The sequence below is a fragment of the Bactrocera tryoni genome, chromosome 2, assembly GCF_016617805.1.
Source record: "Bactrocera tryoni isolate S06 chromosome 2, CSIRO_BtryS06_freeze2, whole genome shotgun sequence".
Classification (NCBI taxonomy): Eukaryota; Metazoa; Arthropoda; class Insecta; order Diptera; family Tephritidae; genus Bactrocera; species Bactrocera tryoni.
The window spans coordinates 9,999,846-10,020,383 of record NC_052500.1 but is presented as its reverse complement, the minus strand read 5'-3'; the positions used below and the strand labels follow the sequence as shown (position 1 = coordinate 10,020,383).

Genomic DNA, 20,538 nt, shown 5'->3' with positions numbered 1-20,538 from the left:
CTCTGCGCAAAGCCCAGATATGAACCCCATAGAGAACTTATGGAGTTATCTGAAACGGCAACTGGCAAATTACCAGAATCCACCAAAAGGCATGCAGGAGCTTTGGGAGCGCGTCGAGGACGAGTGGTACTCAATTTCGCCAAATTTCTTACAAAAATTGTATGAGAGCATGCCTCGAAGACTGAATGCGTTAAAAAAAGTGAAAGTTATTGTGGACGAGACTACTAAAAAAAAAGGAGGAAAATATAATTTTTGTATGGGTGCAAAAGTGGAACAATGGAGTTTTGCCACATTTTTGTTATTTTTTTTTGTTTCATGAGTGAATTTGTCATATTTTTTTTAGTCACAGGATAATTCAACCCACCTAAAAACGAGATATTAAATAAAATAATAAAACAAATCATCCATCTATGCAATACAGTACATCAAAGTTCATTTATGTAATTATTGTTCCAGTTTTGCTCTTCAGTGTATATATAGAAAATATTCGTACATATTTAAAAAATACAGGAAAGATAAGTGTTGAAATATATTCATTTGCTTTGGACATTAAAGGTTTTGATAATACCTTAATAATTTGTTCTGCATCAATTATTGTAAATCGTAAAACGATCATATTTACATCTAAAGAAATTAAACGATCACATTTACGACCAGAAAAATAAGGCGCCACTTGGTATAGGATCTTGGACTTCAGATGACGCCATCATTTCAATTAAGTATAAAAGGGCCCAGTCCGCCAACGCTACACGATCAGTTGAAGAATGGAAGTCAGCGGAAGTGCAGCCAAAGACAGGAAGGAATTTGAAGGAAGTCCATTAGATCGACACTGCAGGATCACACATATAATATAGAGATAGTGAAAAACAATCTCCCATAATAAATAATTATATATGCTTCGCGTTTTCGGATTCTAAAAAGACCAATGGACGTTACTTCCGCACATGCAAAAGTTATTGTCGTCGTGATTTGTACATTACCCAATTACTTAATAAAACGCAGGTTTATAACTGCGGGAGAGTTCCCTGACTACACTTGGAATCTCCGAATAGCCCCAAACAGTGAAAGGGGAAGAACGACTGGCGCGCTGTTGTTAACTCGGCTACGCTAGTAAAAGAAGCCTCGATTTCGTTTGAACTTCGGGGGAGTTACATTTTAACTTTAACGGAACAGTTGCATGGGAAATGGAAATTTCGCGGTGATGCATTGAATATATTTGTAAATTGGATTGAGTTGTTGGGAGACAAATTGACTTAAGAGAGCAACGGCATGACGATCGCTGGTGTAGAAAAATGTTTTAGCTTCATTATAGCGTGAGCAGCAAAGCGATTGAGTTCAGTTTTCTTCAGTGTACTTTTATCCATATTAATATTATAAATGCGAAAGTAACTCTGTCTGTCTGTTACTCTTTCACGCCTAAACGGCTGAACGGATTTTGATGAAATTTAGTAAGGTAATAGATGGTTGCCTAAAAACGGATATAAGATCAAAATGATCACGTCATCGTACTTAGGGGGTAGGAAGTAGGCAGAAAACTGAATTGAGTTAATGTGAGGCAAGAGGATTACTGGAGAATAATAACCATTGGGATGTGACACTGGAAGAAGCTGCTCAATGTAGATCAGCAGGCAAGATGAGAGCACTATTTGCTGTGTTAGACATGTGGTCTTTCAAATCCTCAATAATTGTGGGATAAATACAAGAATGATATGACGGACGATATATTGCACAGATTACAAGAGCAAAATCCCAATGTCACGTACAGTGATTTAATTTACAATGAGGGTTTGACAAAAATTGAAGACCAGGGCCCGAATCGCGGCATTCGTGATCGAGTGAGCTATTGTATCGAAACAAATTTCGTGACGTTTCGAGTAGCCGGATCGCCGCAGTCGATACGAAGCGAATCTAAATTCGCTCACTGTAACAGCCCTGGCTCCTCTACAAATGGCATTTACGAAGTGTAAAATTGTGAAATCAAAACAAAAGAAATCAAAACAAAGAAAGTTGTTGAAGCCGTGCTATATTTTTTTATAAAGGTGAAATACTATTGTTTTTCTCAAAAGTGATGCATCCAATAATTTTTTTATATTCGTCTTCGGAATCTGAGGAAGAAAACGTGCAGCAAGTCATAAGGAACCGAATGCGAGACAAAAGCAATCCCTTTGCATTGCCGGAGGCAGCATAAGGAATTAGAATTGGTTCAGACTCTCTAAAAGTGCTGAATTGGCTGAACTCAAATTTGAAGGGCATTTGTAAACCGCAGTGGCACCAATAATTCAACTGGGAACGACTTTGTCCCTTTTGGCCAGTGGTGGCTACCAGCACTTGGTGAGAAATGACTTTTTGATAGGAATATGTCAAAGCACTATTTGCAAAATAATAAAAAATGTAGGCAGCGAAATGGAAACAAAGTTGTGCCCCCAATTTATTAAATTCGTGCCCGAAAATCTTTCGGAATGCACGAAATCGTTTGTTGAAAAATACAAAATTCCTGGAGGTAAGATTAGCGCCTTTATTTTGAGTAAAATGTAGCGCTTTTAACCCTTAATAACCCACTGGTACCGCCAGGAACCAACCGCTTAAATTCAAAATTCTGTTTAACGAATTTTATTTTAGAATTTGCTTGTCATTATAACACCGTTAATTGATTCATGCGCCATATGCTAATTCTATCCCCATTTGTAATAAACGTCAGTTGGCATGTTTGTATTGAGTTGAGTGCATCTACCACATTTTTAGTGAACTTTGTGAAATCGCGTTTTTGCAGTAATTTTTTTGTGAATAATTCGTTAAAATCGGAACGGGAAAAAATCTCAAAGTTTAAATAATAGTGTAAATAAGCTGAAATTATCGCAAAGACAAGCGATTTGCCTAGCACATCATCTTCGATCGGTAAATATATTGTCTAAAGAAGTGAAGGTGTATGGATACCGCAAAAGACAGGAGGAGCTTTTAGATTTCTTTGAGGTTAATGGCGACAATACTTTTTCGTATTGTAAAAATATTCCTGGTCTTATGCAATACATGAACTGTGAGTACAAACCAGAGCAATGGCGCTTGTTTATTGACTCGTCGAAAAATAGTTTAAAAGCAGTATTGCTGTATGTGGATAACACAAAGAATCCGGTTCCAATCGCCATAAGCTCCAACATATAGGAAACATACTGTTACGGATTGCCAATGCATTGCCCACACTCTAGTCATACTATTATAAAATTGCCAATGCATTGCCGACACTCTGGTCACATTGTTATACAGTTACAACACTCTAGCCACGCTATAAATGGAAAAGGTGGCTGGGTTCTTCCCTTCTTCTTTTTTTTCAATCATCAAGTGTATAAGTGCATTCATCGACATTTTTTTGGAATCAAATCAGAGACAATCGGGCACATCATTCCACGTTCATCAAAATTGTAAATCATCTCATCATCTATTTCGTAAGACAATTTTCATAAAAAACATATTTAATTGTAAACATGCAAAAGTTGTGTATAAAGTGAGGGCTGATTTGCTGTAAAGTGATCAGTCCTCATGTTAATAAACGTGGGGTGCAACACCCAATCCGGAACCCTCAATATTAAACACATACGAAGCAATGAAATTAATTTTGGACAGAGTTCAGTATCAGCAGCATCAATGGAAGATATGTGCGGATTTAAAAGTTATCGCCTTGCTTACTGGTTTGCAGACAGGATACACAAAAAATATGTGCTTCATTTGTCATTGGGACACAAGGTACCGCGGAAACCAATAAAGAATGCGTGATTGGAAGCTTCGCACAGAATTTCATTTAAATGTGGCAAATGTTATCCATATTCCGCTGATGCCAGCTAATAACATTTTGCTACCACCACTGCACATAAAATTGGGAATTGTCAAAAATTTCATAAAAGCAATAAATCGAGATGCCGAAGCTTTTAAATATTTGACAGAAATATTTCCAAGACTAAGTGTTGCGAAATTAAAAGAAGGTATTTTAAGTCTTTTAATAGAACGGATGTTATGTTGATATATTATTTTCAGGTGTTCTCAATGGCCCCGATATAAGAAAACTTATGAAGAACGCGAAATTCGGAGAACTTCTAAGGCCAAATGAAAAAATTGCCTGGAACTCCGTTATGACCGTTATAAACCATTGCTTAGGAGTACACCGGTCTGAAGATTGTAAAAAACACACTTATTTCCCTTCCGCACAAGATCAAAATCATGTGGATACCTGGACACTCCGGCATAAAGGGCAACACACTTGCAGATACCATCGCCAAAGATATTTCCATCACACCAACAATCACATCCGAAGTCATCCTACCTGGCAACATATACCGACTAATTCATAGTCAGAGGCCTGAATGGGCGGATTATAATCACCATTATTCGGAGATTAACCCCAACCGAACAAAATCTGTATACACAACATCGATACCTACCAACCACATCACCCCCTACACACGTCTCCGAATTGGGCACACCATAATTACCAACGCGCACTTATTACAGGGCATTAGATCCAACACCTGCTCCTTCTGTCAAGCAACAGTCAGCGTGCAACACCTACTGGTATCCTGCCCAGAACTTGCTTCTCAAAGACTTCATCATTTCGACAACAAGAACCCTCCCCTATTGTTAATGGACGCCACAGAAGAATATTTTAGCAAAATTTACAAATTTCTAAAGGACACAGACCTACTCCGTCGTATCTGACCCAACCAGCCAGCCGAAAGCCTCTGCTGCTAGCGCTGCGTCTGCTTTACTTTATATAATATTTAATTATTATGTAAGCTTTGTATAAATAAATAAATAAATAAATAAGTTAACACAATATAAATTGATATAAATTCGCTGACAACAATGTCTGCACAATTAGGAGTCAACTTACAGTTGAGACTCCTATTGCAATCTTAGCTCAATCGTTCTCCCAATTATTAGGTAGGTGAGCGAAACACGCGCAAACCTAATTTTGATGACTAGGCACTTATAGGGCTCGAGCTAAGCTTGATGGTGGCTTGCAATAGAATTAAGTTTTCAGTTTGAAATAAAAGCTCACAGTAAGCACATAGTGCTGCCAAGAAAACTCATCGTTTTATTTTATGTTATATAAACATATGCATGTATGTACAATTGTGCTTTCATTCGAAATCGTCCTGCTTCTGAAGGGCCAGCGCCGCTAGATGGTATGGACCTGCAAGTGTTACGACTTTTTCCCCAACTGCACTTGTTGATGGCGATGACGTTACTAAGGAGTCGGGGTTTCAAGTGGTAATATCTTCGTATAACAAAAAAAAATTATTGAGTTTTAATCACAAAGTTTCATATTTAGATGAATGATAGTGCAGATGAAGAAGTGCAGAAATCACTTGATGACGTGTTGGATACACCTCAAAAAACCTCAAATGCTGCACTGCCATCAACCAAACCCAATACAGTGCCATCGCCCACACCAGACAGAATGCGACAGACTGCCACTTTCTTCAGTGCATTTGAACAAGTGAAAACCACTCTTGCTGAGCAGGAAGAAATTTTTTATAATAAAAATAATTAGTTAGTTAAAATAATTTCGTACTATATTATCCCGACATCTTCTGCCTTGATTTAGCACACTATAATTTTCACGATTCTCTTCCAAATTGTCAACTTCCATATTGAAATTTGACGATACGTTTATGTCTGGAATTGGTAAATTTCTTTTTAATCTGATATTGTGCAAGGTTAAACACGCATTTATTACTGATCCAGCATATGCTGGTTTAAACAATACACCCCGTTCATGTGTATCATCCCGCTGTACTAAATAAAGTACACCTTCAAAAGTTAACTTTTCAACTTTTTTCGTTAATTTTAACTACTGAACCTGTTTAAAATGGTTGTTATGTTCACATTAATAAAAACGAATATAATAAAATTGCAATGGTTTTGGTTTGGGCGTAAATGGGTTAATTTAGGAAGAAGCTGTTTTTACACCTACACTGCACGCCATCATCGTCCCGTACCAAAAGAATGACGACGGACGAAATGTTCACGAATTATATGGACTTGATCAAAAGAAAAGCCGAGAAAGGGAGAGCTTAAGGGATTCAGACATTGGAATGTAATTAACAAACATACAGAATCCATAAATAATTTAGTGGACACCTCATAACCAGTCCATCGGGAAGTGAGAATTTGAATCACCCCTCCCCAAGGTTGTACGCTAGGTTTGGGACCCGCCACGTGAAAAAGGCCCCCCAATGAAAATGAAACAACAGCCTCGGAAGAGAAACCCCCTCTTTTGATGACGACCATGGCAGACGCATTAATTATTACAAATTAACGGCAGGCACCTGGAATGTCCGGTTGCATCACAAGTGCTGCCAGTTTGAAGAATTTTTTAAATTTGATAAAGAAATAAAAAGCTAAAGTTTTTAGATTAGATAAAATAAAGGAAAGATGTTATAAATGACTGAAAAAATACGCAAAATAATTTTCAACTTGTGTGCGTAGAGGAATGCTCGAATTTTGGTATATTCTGCATAACCGACGCAAATGATATACCACTTATTATCATATACTATATAACACTAACACATTAACAGTCTTGAATACACTTTGTTTTTCAAAGAAATACAGTTTGGGATTTAAACAAGAAGACGTTTCAAGGAATACACGAAAGTTTTGAGAAATATGCATTTTAAATGACACAATTGTCGCGTAATCAGAAATCAATTGATGTTTATCGAATATACTAAAAATTGCTTATATAGATAACTACTTATATATATGTATATAACTACGTATTTACACTACGCTACGCAACTTAACCAAAACTACTTAAATGTAAGGAAAAGAAAAGGTTTACTTGTTTTCGAAAACAGCTTCAATAGTTTACTGTCGTCGCAGCTGCTGCGGCATCCGATGAAGACGATACTACGAAGAGCAATGGCAATTGCAGCAGAAACATTTGTTCTTGATTGGCTGCCACCGCGGTGGCAAAGTCGCGATTGTTGTTGTACGAAACGCAGTGTTTATTGCTGCCACAATATATATTCTTATTAGCATACCAATGTCGATGTGGTGACATGGACAGCGGTAACGATTTGCCCATCGCCGCCGCCGCCGCTGCTGCTGCTGCTGCTGCGGCTGCTACTACTGCAGTTGTTGCAGTTGTCGTTGTTGTTGTTGACGTTGTTACTGCCGCTATTTGCGTTGGTGTCGTTGGCCACTGATTCACTGTACAAGTTTTATGATTGCAGTAACTGCCAAAGCCCATATGCAGCCCGCGTCATTCATCCCACAGACATTGTTGCTTCTGTCGCACGTAATAGGTAAATTGACTGCACTTGCGGCACGTCTTAATGCCGCAACGATAGTTGGATTGTGCAGCCGACGAGTCGCCGGCGCCATTCTTTGCTTTGCAATATTTCAAACCGCATGGATACCAGCCAATGCAGGTTTCGAGCGTGCAAAGACAGGGTGCCCACAGACCGCTAACCTCATTGCAGCGCGAGAAAAGTGTATCGGGAAATTTCTCAGTTGCCGCTTCGAGGCTGGATATGGAGGAGCCTGAAAGGAGAGCGTAAAATATGCAAAAAAGAAACAAATTAAACAATATATAATATATGTATGATACATATGTAGATGTATATACATTTAGAGAACGACTTTAAAAATCTAACAATTGCATAAGATAAATTTACAGTTAGAAAAAGCTTACACACCTGGCAATTCAGACCACGCCTTCAAATCGACACTACGCACATACGTCGCATCAGCCGCCTCCGCGCATAGCGTTTGCAGATGGCGTGTTATTGGCAACGAACGATTAAGATGCACCCACGATGTCATCGTAAATGTTTCTCGTCCCTTATCCTCTTCGGGTGTACGTATCGTACTGGGGTTTTTTTGACGCAATTTAGCCATAGCATCAGATGAAATAAAATCACCTTTATTAAATTTCGTGACAAAGCACATGACTTGATATTGACTTTGACCTCGTTCTTCTTCGCCCAGCACGAGCGCTTTCACGATTTTCACCTCCTTTTTTAAGAGAAAATGCCAACAAATAGTAATTTTTACGAAATATAATTTTCTTGTAATTTTTTTTACATAAATATACACTAAGGGTCTAAACCGTTCACAAATACTTAAAAAATTCGTTCCCATGAGAGTCGGGTCAACGTAACCGAAATGGACCAAGATTTTTAATTCCGGCCAAGGACTTTAAATTTTAAGATTTTGTATGTCCTCCGTACGGCTTTTTACTGTTTTAATCCCCTTTGGTATTTTTTAAGAAGTAAAATATTAATACATAAAGGCAATACTTTGTATGTCAGGGTTTATTTCAAATCTGTAGCTACAATACCCAGAGCGAAGGTGGGCTAGAGTCACTCTTGTTTTTCGCGGATTTTCGAATCTTCTAGTAAGATATCAACTGTATGGAACTTCTTAAAAACTGTATTGGTCTCCAGGGAGATGCCTGTAGCACCTGAAACGATTTTGTTCCTATTGTCGAAGATGGCTTATTGAGACGACCGCTAGTCTGGACTACTAAACAATGTTTTGATTTAATGATGTAATGATTCCGACAGATATTTTGTATTTTCCCGCAAAATACGTAGATTTGAAATCACCGAAATTTAAGTAAAAAAAGTTTGTAGCGCACAAGACTGTTCACACAGTTTTTATAAGTTTCGCTTTTAATAAATTTTGTAATTATCCCGTGCAATTTGTAAAATCCCGTTACTTAAAGAAAAGGCGTTACCAGAAGAATTTTAATTGATGGTTTTTAGTTGTCACAATACACAAAATTTACTAGTTTGAAGACTTAGCCATAAATACAATTTTATTACATTTTTCATATATTCGTGAACAGATTAGTACCTTACTGTACATTTAGATACCGTTCATATTATACGAGTACTCACATTTCGAAAATCAATGACTTGTGTGATGAGCGTGCCGTCTGTTTTTTGAAACTCTAAAGTAATTATGTCTTCGCTGACATTGGAAGTGATGCTCTCTTGTATGACCTCACCACCCTTTTCAAGAAAAGAAAACAGAAAAAAAATAAATAATAAAAATAATTCTAAGATTGATTAAAAAACTATTTATATAAAATATAAATTTAATATTTTTATTAATTTTCGGTTTTGTAAAATATAAATGGTTTCATATAGATGGAACAAAGGGCATCAATATTAATATTTGCCCTATTAATTTTGCAATAGTTAAGCAATAAAAAAAAAGATTTTATTTATAAATCATTACAATGTGAAAAATAAATTGGAATATTAATGAATACACAAATATTGCGACACAAAAACTGCACAAAAAAATTCAAAATATCTAAATTGTATCTAAAAAGAAAATAGACTTGTATTACATACTTGTGTATAATCAAAAAAGAAAAAAATCGATTTTAGGCTCTAACGAGTAGACCGCAGATTAAATTTAATTTCTCACACAAAAGTAAAACTTTGCCACGGGAAACAAATTAAAGCTGCACTACGTATTTTTCCTAAATACAAACTTACATAAACACATACATACAAATATACATACATATTTTTAGCAAACTCGCTGCTAAAGGTCAAACATAAGTACACACAAATTTATATATGCACAAAATCTGCGAGAAGAGTAGTTAAATACAATATCAACATAGTGGTAACAAAAGGTAAACAAAACAAACACTTGTCCATGAACTAAATCTTAGGAAAAAATGCATAAAAAGAAAGCTAAACAAAAGAGGGTTTTAAAGTACCTTAATTCATGGCGATAAAAATGAAAGACTGAAGATGAAAATGCTAAGTAAGAAAAATTAAAAGACGCTGGAAAAAAGGGAAGGTGACATTTAAAATGAATTGTATTATACCAAACTTTTTCAAAACATTTGTACATCTGTGAATCTTCCTCCTGTCGGACAATTGGCTTATGAAAACTGCATTTTGAATGTCGGAAAATTTTTGGAATGATAAAAAATTGATAATAGGCTTGGACCCTTACTTAAAATTACTAATTTCTACAAAAAATATCTACAAAAAATTAATTAACACACTTTCATGTAGAAACCAAAATGAACTTATTTATTTCACTATATTCACATACCGACATTATTTTGAACATAATAGCTTAATTTAAGTTGACCCTAGTGTAAACAGCTAGTAGTAACAAAACAACTAAACAAAAGACACAACAAGGAGGTGAAGGAAAAACTTTTTGTGTGTGTTTAAGAGGGCTCATTAGAAGCCACGAGCACTTGGCTTGGTCTAAACTAATGGCTTTTGGCAGCAGGCGTTGTATACTAGGCGTTACCAGATAAGCAAATGCAATAAATGAACTGCTGAAAAGCGAAAAAGCGCAAAGTTCATGGCTGCTTGTTTCCTTATGTACTTGCCCTTTGTAAGACTTATAAAACTCAAATGTTTGTAAACGTGCCGGAGGCAAGCAAATCAGGTAAATCTTAAGCTTAAAAAGTGTCGGAAGGCATTGCATATAGAAAAGCTAACCTTGAATGCAGTTTTTACATGCGATAAGCGAAAGTTATATGTATAATGCTTTAAGTCAGAAGAGTGCATAAATGTTTCTTTAAATGGGGATTCGATTTATTTGTATTTGTTACTGCACTGCATAATATAATCTATGGTATCAAACGAACTCGTATTTAAAATTAGCTCGTGCTTTTATCTAAAACAGAGGAACACGCTACAGTTCAAGTTAAGCCGCTAAATTTCGTGCTATATCACTGAATTAAAACCTCACATATCGAACGTAAACATTCACCAGTTTTTAATTTAAGACGAGAAAAAATGGTAAAACTGTTGTAAATGCTCAACACAAGCCCTTATATTCCTTGTCAGCTAGCTAGAAATTACTTGAAAACGGGGATATAAAACCTTTTAAAATTCTCACAAGTTCAAGGACAACATGCATATACATTAATTTGTACTTTACCCTTGTTCTGCTATAAGAAGCACAAGCCTGAATGGACAATAGGTAGGTAGGTAGGTAGGTATTAAAAGGAATCAAATTGGCAGCTGGCGTCTAGCATTTATTATAGACAGATTGTATTAGTAAATGTAAAAGTGGATGAAACGAAAACATCTTTAAATACTTGTATGTATATAAATTTATTTTTTATTATTATTAAAAAAATGGTCTAAATTCCTTTGTCCAATTTGCTTTATGCCTCTCTTTCGTCAATATAGACAGTTCGGCAAATTTATGGAGACTTTTACATGCATTGGAGAGCTGGAAATTTTGCGCTATTGTCGCAGTCAGCTGAGAGATACTCGTCTCGTTTTTTTTTATTATTCCACTATTATTACCGCTACAGAAACTAGTTCCCCCCTTAAGTTCACAAATATAGCTTTCGAGAAATATATTGGAACATGTATAGAAGATTCAGTTGATTATTTTGAGCCAAATATAAATACAGCCGAACTATGAACTAACATACATGGTTATCGCGAAATTATTAAAATAAAAATTTCAAACTTATCACTTATGTTCGTACATAAATATTACAAAAAAATATGTTAGGAAATAAATAAATTGACAATATTTTACACAACCCACTTGATTTTGTACATTGATGAGCAATTGACTCCGTGAATTCAGCAAAAGATTCAAAAATATTATCAACATAAAGTTGAGTTGGACTCCATTCCGCAGACATAGCACGCTGGTTAGTGGGGTGATGCTGTATATACCGCTTATACACAAACACATGTTTATACACAGCTATATAGTTACTATATACGTATGCATATAATAGCCTCAACACAAATTTTTTGTACTATTTCTTCTATCGAAAATGCATTGAGTTATGCACTGTATTATGAATATGTTTTATTGGTAATTTACATTTGTATTATTATAGAAAGCGCACTTGGGATTCAGCAAAGTAATAAACACACACATTTTCCCCGAACTAACGGCGTTTAATTCTACACAGTACAATGAAGCATTGCTTTCGTGCACGAGCGTCACTTAACACGAGACAACCATAATTGGCATTTCACGACAATTTCGATATTTAAAATTATCACGGCAACTTCTTTATTTAACTTGTTATATTTAGCGTATGTTAAAATTAACTAGGTGCACATGTTCAGGAAATTCGCGTATCGGCTATTCCATATTTATTTCTTCATCTTAAATAAATATCGCAACGCTCACTACACTAATTTCACGTCTTATTAATCCGCCATATTCCAAAAGACTGGCAGGAAATTGCAATGCACGCGAAGTAGCCTTTGAAAAGTCTCCAAAATTGCATGTTTCAAAGTTTGAGAGCCACTAGCGTAGAAGAAAGCTGCCAATTGGCTATGGTTTGTAACTATTAGGAAGCGTTCCGAAGGCGATAAGTTTTTGACATATTTGCCCTCTTAATACTGCAATATATTCGATTTAATTGAAAATATTTTGGAAAAGGAAAAACTTTGAGCAAGCTTGCAAATCATATAACCTATTGAGGGCAAACCAGGATCAATTCGCATAATTTTTACAATGTTTGTTTTGATAAAACAATCAAACTCCATCAGAATAGTCAATGGTACATTGCAGTATATGTTTGAAAGATATTCTGTTAAATTTTCAATTAATAAATAATAAAAAAAAATCAACAATTCCACCAATAAATCGGGAGCCTCTAGGAAAATATTTGGTTTGCGGTGTCTCCTAAATTGAAGCTGAATCCAAATCAAAAAATAATGTTCATTCGTTAAATAATTGGTGGCAAATCTTTAAAAATAATTTTTCAAAATTAATTTATTATATTTTATTTAAAAAAGTGCCTTATTGTTTATTTTTAACAAATTTGAAATTTTTCAAAAACTTTTGAACGGGACATAATGCAACCATGCGTTTTGTTAGAATGAATACGTGGTATAGTCGTTTTGACAGCTCACAGCTGTATCAAATATGTGAAAAGTTGCTTAAAAGTAAAAAACTTATTGGTTGATGATTAGTAATTGTTTTTAGATAAAAGTGTATATAATTTATTTTTTAAAAGCTGCGTAATAATCCGTAAAATATGTTAACTTTACGTGACAGACAAATAAGTAAGTGGCTGGTTACATTGACAAAGTTTATAATACAAAACCCATCGAAGAAAAGAAGAATGAACTAGCAAAATAGAGTCTCTATTCACTATTATATATTTTGCACATATATAATACAAGTTTATAATTAACCATTTCAGATGCTATAAAGCAGATGCTCAATCTGAATACGCAGCAGCCGAAAATGTTAGCTGCAGAGCCAGTATGGAAAATATTAATCTTTGATCGGGTTGGACAGGACATCATTTCGCCTATAATTTCCATTAAAGAGTTACGCGAACTAGGCGTGACCTTACATGTGTGAGTTCAGGAAATATTATTTTATGAGACAACACAACAAAAATGCAAATTATACAAATTTCATTTTAGACAACTACATTCCGACCGTGACTCTATACCAGATGTGCCTGCCGTTTACTTTTGCTTGCCAACCGATGAAAATTTGGATCGTATTCAGCAGGATTTTGGTAACGGGTTGTACGATGTTTACCATTTGAATTTTTTGGCGCCCATAACGCGACAAAAAATTGAAGATTTGGCTGCAGCCGCACTGCAAGCCGGTTGTGTGGCTAACATACATCGTGTATACGATCAATATGTGAACTTTATCAGTTTAGAAGATGACTTTTTCATATTGAAACACCAGAAGAGTGAGCAATTGTCCTATTATTCCATAAATCGTGCAAATACGCGCGATGAGGAAATGGAGGCATTAATGGACTCTATAGTAGATTCACTATTTGCCGTATTTGTCACATTAGGCAACGTGCCAATTATACGTTGTCCGCGTAATAGCGCAGCAGAGATGGTGGCACGTAAATTGGAGAAGAAATTGCGTGAGAACCTATGGGATTCGCGCTCCAATCTTTTTCACATGGATGCCACGCAAGCCGGTGGTGGTGTATTTAGTTTCCAACGTCCCGTGCTGTTGTTGTTGGATAGAAATTTAGATTTAGCCACACCATTACATCACACATGGTCTTATCAAGCGTTGGTGCACGATGTACTAGAATTGGGACTAAATTTAGTTTACGTCGAGGATGACAGTGCAACAAACACGGGTATTTGTTTATAATTTTGTTACCTTAAGTTCATTTTATTAACAAACATTATTGTTTCTTTTAGGTACACGTAAGAAACCAAAAGCTTGCGATCTTGATCGCAATGATCGATTTTGGGTGACGCACAAAGGCAGTCCTTTCCCTACAGTGGCCGAAGCCATACAAGAAGAATTAGAGTCCTATCGCAATTCAGAGGACGAAATCAAACGCCTGAAAACATCTATGGGCATTGATGGTGAAACTGAAGTGGCATTCTCCATGGTTAACGATACCACGGCACGTCTCACCAACGCTGTCAATTCATTGCCACAATTGATGGAAAAGAAGCGTCTCATTGATATGCACACAAAAATCGCCACCGCAATCTTAAACTATATAAAAGCGCGTCGTTTGGATTCTTTCTTTGAGTTAGAGGAGAAAATCATGTCGAAACAAACGCTTGATAGACCGTTACTGGAATTGCTGAAAGATCCTGAATTCGGCTTACCCGAAGATAAGTTGCGACTGTTCATCATCTATTATATATGTGCGCAAAATGTACCCGAATTTGAAATTGAACGCATGAAGGAAGCGCTACAAGAGGCCGGCTGTGATCTTTCGCCACTTGCATATGTACAGCGTTGGAAGGGTATTATGAATCGCTCACCGGCACTCAGTCAAGCTGCGCAATACGAGGGCGGTGGTACACGTACCGTTTCTATGTTCTCGAAATTGGTATCGCAAGGCTCATCATTTGTGATGGAGGGTGTCAAGAATTTGGTCGTCAAAAGACATGTATGTACAGAAAATATATGTAATGAGCGCTATAAATTGAATACGCTTTCCCTTATTCCACGTTTTAGAGTCTGCCGGTAACGAAAATCACCGAACAGGTGATGGAATGTCGCAGCAATTCGGAAACCGATGATTATCTTTATTTGGATCCCAAACTCTTAAAAGGCGGCGATGTCTTACCAAAGAATCGTGCACCATTCCAAGATGCGGTCGTCTTCATCGTAGGCGGTGGCAATTATATTGAATACCAAAATTTGGTGGACTACATCAAACAAAAGCAAACGGCTAATGTCAATAAGCGCATCATCTATGGCGCATCGACGCTGAGCAATGCGAAACTTTTCCTCAAAGAGCTATCGGCATTGGGGAGAGAAATACAGGCGCCAGTCTTGAGTTAGGAACGGCAAAGCAGATACAGGGTACACGCCAAATTGAAATGCTGTTGAACGGTAAAAAACGGAAAAAGGAGTGTAGTGTTGATCATTTTTCTAATTTCTCACTTTGTTTTTGTTTTTGCATCAACGAATAAATTGCACATATTGTAGTGCTGGCAGCGTCTTATGACCATCACACTGCTCTTTCAGTGCTGTAGCACCTTTTTATTTGTAGGCATTGGTTTCTTGTTTTCTACAATTTATTATATACTTATATACAAACATAAATGAAAGCCCAGATGTAACTGAGTTGCATGGGGATACATAAAAATATTGATACATTACATTTAAAATTTATTATTTTATAAATCACGCCTTATTATATGAGTATGTAGCTTGATTACATTTATTTTATGTAATAATTCAAAGGAAGTAATAAATATTTATAGCAAAAGAAATATAAAGTACGTGTGTTTTATATTTATATTAGTTATTGTTGTTGTTGCAAGGGAAGGGTAAGAAAGAATTCATGCATATATACAAGGTACATATGTATATATGAATACATGCGTGCCTACATACATATATACAAATACATTTGTAATATAGCAAAAAATTCTCCGCTACAATTTTTATAATCAAAAATATTAATTTATATATTAAAGTATTGCATAGATATGAAACACATATAATATTTTTTTTTCCTTTTTTAATTATTTTTAAAGTTTCAATATTTTCCTTCATAAGTCATCCCTACAAATATGTACATACATCAACGGCAACCCAGCCGCTGTCAAGTTGGTGCCGACAAAAATGCCGTTATTTTTCAGTTTCCTTGTCGCGAGCGAAAAATTCGGTTAGTGGTTAATAAAAAGTGTATGAAAGTGTAAAAATATCTATAAATATCATATTAAGTGAAATATTTGCACAGTTATAATGTTATTAAATGCATTTATTGTAAGAAAAGCGTGAAATGGTGTGTGCGCGTGTGTTTTATTAAGTAATGTGTTCGGTTAATGTGCTCGGGTCGGTTGAGCGTTAGTGAAAAGTGCTGCATCTTTGTTAAATAAGCTGCAAGGTGTTCGTTGTTATGTAAAAGTGCTTACATAGATAAGCAAGTACCTAATTTTTCGGTGATTTGCAATAATAACGATATTAAATACGTATTATCAAAGAAGGAATGCGTGTGCAAGCAGTAGCAAGAAAATGCCGTGCTCGTAAATGCATGTGCAAGTATGTGCATGGGCGCACGAACCAGGTGAGCTGTTACATTTTTAGTAACATATGGAGAGTTGATGTTAAATTGGCTGTAAAGCCTGTCAAACTGTTAAAATGCCAGCAATTTACATTTTTTTTTGCAAATAATCAACATCATGCTCTGTTGTATTAAATTTTTGTTTAAAAAAATTAATTAATATGAATAAATGTGTAATTTTGTTTAAGAATTACTGCAAATAATTGAAAGTTATAAATATTTAACCAAGACATATGATTTTTCCTAATACATTTTATGCTAAAGTATTTTATTGAAACACGAACTTTTGTTTTTAATATTCTTTCTCTATCAAGTGAATGAACAGAAATGATTACTAAACAGTAACATTTTTAAAAATTTCAAGAAAATTAGAAATTCGTAAAAAATAGACTTTTAATTTTGGAGTAGCCTGCACTTATTTTTTTTGTGGGCTCTTGAAATATAAATAAAAATGATATTAAACAGATCATTTAACTTTGCATCAATTTTCAAAAAACCGCTCAAAATTCCGGCTTCTAGCCTATAATGCAAACTTGAAAAGCATTTGCATTCATATTTTTTTTGGATACTAAGGAATAATAGCACTAATAAACACAATTCACTATAATGGATCCCAAAATGTCAAAATAAATCATTCTCAATTTACATTTGATCCTTTTCAATTTCAATTGAACAATTTGGAAGCATAAGTACTTGCAAGCGCACAGTTTGTGTACCACCGCAAATTGACCCTAACTGCAAGAATGATGTGGATTATAAAGTATGGAAAGTATCAAAAAAATCTACAAACAGGATACTTTCTACAAAAGCTCCTTTCAACTTGCTACCATCGAAAAAAGCTCATCAAAGCAAATCAAGAATGAACAGCAGCGAAGCGTGCGCAGCTTACAAATTTATGGCTACACACCTGAAAGGAGTCTCATATCAAAATTGATGAGGAAGCACTTACCGTGTATTACAAATCACTGCACATCCAATGCTGTCGTTTGCTTTTTCCTTAGTTTTCAATAACACTAATAACTTTCAAACCTTTTCTTTTGCAAACACACTGCGACCTCCACTACACTTACACACTTTCCTAACCTAAATCTTCTAAAAATCTATAATCGCACACTTTTCTAACAAACCTATAAGAAAACACTGCACTCACATTTATTTCATTTAATTGCACACTCCCGATCACTTCACGTTCGATTTTCAAACAAAAACTTTTATATTTTTCACTATTTACGATTTTAATCAAAATACATCCGACGCGCACGGAATTTTTCACGGAACTGACTTAATGGCGGCGGATCATTGTGAAGCCCAGTGTTGCATTTCTCATGGGAAACTGGAAATTTTGCCATTCACTATGAGGAGTGAGTTATTTGCAGCCTTCACTGAGAGCTTAAATATGTATAGAAAATAGGTGGCGCTAGAGTTTAATTATTATCAAAATATAATAAACGATAGTTTCGATTATATTTATATATATTTTGAAATAAAATGGTCATATGATTTTTAAAATTTACCTCACCAAGTGACACCAGGATCATATGATCACTTTTCGTAAAATGTGTATGCCCATGCAGTGTAAGCGAGCCAATCTAGAAAAAAAAGTCGCCGCTAGGTGGCACCATAACAATTATCATAAGTAGTCGTCATATATGGAATAATCGATTAGGTTTTTACGGATCTAAGACATGCAGAAAGGATTGAACAATCACAATAACATCACATATGTAAATTTAAAATTTTCATCAATTCAGATTTGTACAAATAATTAGTTTCACACTTCACTGTGAATAGAATACTTCTAAGAATTTGACAATAAATACAACTCTGCGCATTGGAAACTTTCCGGCGTCTCTTTTCAGCTGTAAGCAGTTCCGAAACTATTTCCCCGCCGCTTGTGTTGAAATCCGTAAAAATTGTGAAAATCCTAAAGTATATTAGTAAAAATCTTAGTTTTAGTGCAAATTTAAGTGTTAGTGCTAGTGTTAATTTGTAAATAAAGTAGTTGTGTCATTTTTCACTCGGCTTTTCGGGTATCTAATAAAGTGCGTTCGTATCATTGCGGTAAAAAGGATGCGCGTGCGGTTAATTCGCGAAAATTTCTTAAATACATGAGTAAGTGTGTTGAGGCGTAACCTTTGCATTGAGCAGTTTATTCATAACTCACAGTAAGGTAAGTTTTTTTGAGATAATTATTATATTACATTTACTTACAAGTGACAGCAATAGAATGTATGCATGTCTGTATGTATAAGGAGCGCTAGTTGGAATCTATTGCGACAGGTTGCAGTGCCTTATTGTTGCCGATTTTTTGTTGTAGTTGCCAGTGTTACCAGCAATTTTATTTTATTAACTTACTACTAACTAATACTTAATAACAGGTCTTGAGACTTATCTCTACAAACAATTTTGTAATTGTGTGGGAAGTGCAACACCGTGCCTTGCCATGATCCATTGCCATTAAGTCAGTTCCGTAAAAAATTCCGTGCGCGTCTGATGAAATTTGGTTATTGTCGTAAATAGTGAAAAATATAAAAGTTTTTGTTTCAAAGTCGAAAGGGAAGTGATCGGGAGTGTGCAATTAAATGATATAAATGTGAGTGCAGTGTTTTCTTTTAGGTTTGTTAGATTTAGGATTTAGAAGATTTAGGTTAGGAAAATGTGTAGGTGTAGTGGAGGTCGCAGTGTGTTTGCAAAAGGAAAGGTTTGAAAGTGATTAGTGTTATTGAAAAATAAATAAAAAGCAAACGTCAGCATTGGATGTGCAGTGATAGCTAATATACGGTAAGTGCTTCCTCCTCAGTTTTGATAGGAGACTCATTTGAAGTGCGTACCCATAAAATTGTAAGCTAAGCACGCAACTTTGCTGTTCCTTCTTGATTTGCTTTGATGAGCTTTTTTCGTTGTTTGCAAGTTGAAAGGAGCTTTTGTAGAAAGTATCCTGTTTGTAGATATTTTAGTACTTTCCATATTTTATAATCCACATCATTCTTGCAGTTAAGGTCAATTTGCGGTGGTATACAAACTGTGCGCTTGCAAGTACTTATGCTTCAAAAATGTTCAATAATCCTTTTCAAATGTGAGTTGAGAATGATTTATTTTGACAGTTTGGGAGCCATTGTAGAGTGTTGTGTTTATTAGTAATTAGTATCCAAATAAATATGATAGCAAATGTTTTTGAAGTGTGCATTATAGGCCAGAAGCCGGAATTTAGAGCGGTTTTTGATAACTGATGCAAAGTTAAATGATTTGTTTAATATCATTTTTATTTATATATCAAGAGCACAAAAAAAATTCATAAAGTGGAGGCTGCTTAAAAATTAATGATCGTTTTTTACGAATTTTTAACTTTCTTGACATTTTTAAAAATATTACTAATTAGTAATCACTTTTTGTTCATTCACACGATAGAGAAAGAATATTAATTTCAATGTTCGTCGGCAGATTAGAATTGGAGATAACTTTAGAAAAACACCTTTAAGAGTTTAGGGGTTTTTAGGGTTTCAGAGGTGCCAAAAGGCTTTTTTTTCACTATTTTTCAATATTTTATATACAATCATATATTTTATTTCAACAATTCAGCATATCAAAGTTACATATGTATGTATGTACATATTAACACAATATTTTGTGAAATTGTATTTAAAATTTGCAAAAACTCAGCCGTTGTAACTTGCGATGATATTTATTAGCATTTTTTATACTATACCCTTTTGTTCGCGAAAGGGAGGGGCCTGAATACAACCCCTTTTTTGCACGGAATTTTCTACACAGAAAAGGATCTTCTATTCTCCTATTCTTTTTGATTTCATTTTTTTTTGATGTTCTCAGGTTGAACAAATTGATTCAATGTGAAGCTTCAAAAAATTTTTACTAGCAATTTAATTAAGGTTTCCACATCCTACAGTAATAAGATGTGGAAATAAATATCTGCATACTTTCAGGCTGTTATTGTGGATTAACTGCTATAATTACACTATCTTCACTATTCAACGTTAAGTAAGTGTAAAAAGTGGAGTTCAAAAATAACAGTTTGA

General features: G+C 35.1%; 2 protein-coding genes across 3 annotated transcripts; one reads left to right on the top strand and one right to left on the bottom strand.

The window, feature by feature from the left end:
- Nucleotides 1-6,468: 6,468 nt before the first annotated feature.
- Nucleotides 6,469-12,178, bottom strand: LOC120767189 (out at first protein). Its single transcript, XM_040092988.1, has 4 exons — nt 11,554-12,178; nt 8,901-9,014; nt 7,695-8,013; nt 6,469-7,539 (listed from the first exon to the last, which is right to left on the bottom strand). Exons 1-4 carry the CDS (start codon nt 11,704-11,706, stop codon nt 7,259-7,261), a joined length of 867 nt encoding a protein of 288 aa, XP_039948922.1. The 5' UTR covers nt 11,707-12,178; the 3' UTR covers nt 6,469-7,258.
- A 718-nt stretch (nt 12,179-12,896) lies between these two features.
- On the top strand, nt 12,897-15,483 carry LOC120768664 (protein sly1 homolog). Of its 2 annotated transcripts, XR_005704794.1 has the most exons (6): nt 12,897-13,040; nt 13,181-13,340; nt 13,410-14,101; nt 14,166-14,875; nt 14,944-15,324; nt 15,421-15,483. XR_005704794.1 is itself a non-coding variant. In XM_040095442.1 (5 exons), the coding sequence occupies exons 1-5, from the start codon at nt 13,013-13,015 to the stop codon at nt 15,271-15,273; spliced, it is 1,920 nt and encodes a 639-aa protein (XP_039951376.1). In that variant the 5' UTR covers nt 12,897-13,012; the 3' UTR covers nt 15,274-15,477. The 2 variants fall into 2 exon arrangements, 1 of the variants encoding a protein (XP_039951376.1); XM_040095442.1 differs by having other exon boundaries at nt 14,944-15,477.
- Nucleotides 15,484-20,538: the final 5,055 nt, after the last annotated feature.

Bases quoted from the DNA above. Each gene is read 5' to 3' on its own strand.
- LOC120767189 (XM_040092988.1), bottom strand. From the start codon at position 11,706: ATGTGTTTGTGTATAAGCGGTATATACAGCATCACCCCACTAACCAGC. The intron at 8,014-8,900 runs GTGAGTACTCGT...CTCTTAAAAAAG, and splicing joins AAGTCATTGATTTTCGAAAT to GAGGTGAAAATCGTGAAAGC. The intron at 7,540-7,694 runs GTGTGTAAGCTT...CTCTCCTTTCAG, and splicing joins GGCGTGGTCTGAATTGCCAG to GCTCCTCCATATCCAGCCTC.
- LOC120768664 (XM_040095442.1), top strand. From the start codon at position 13,013: ATGTTAACTTTACGTGACAGACAAATAA. The intron at 14,102-14,165 runs GTATTTGTTTAT...TGTTTCTTTTAG, and splicing joins TGACAGTGCAACAAACACGG to GTACACGTAAGAAACCAAAA. The intron at 14,876-14,943 runs GTATGTACAGAA...TCCACGTTTTAG, and splicing joins ATTTGGTCGTCAAAAGACAT to AGTCTGCCGGTAACGAAAAT.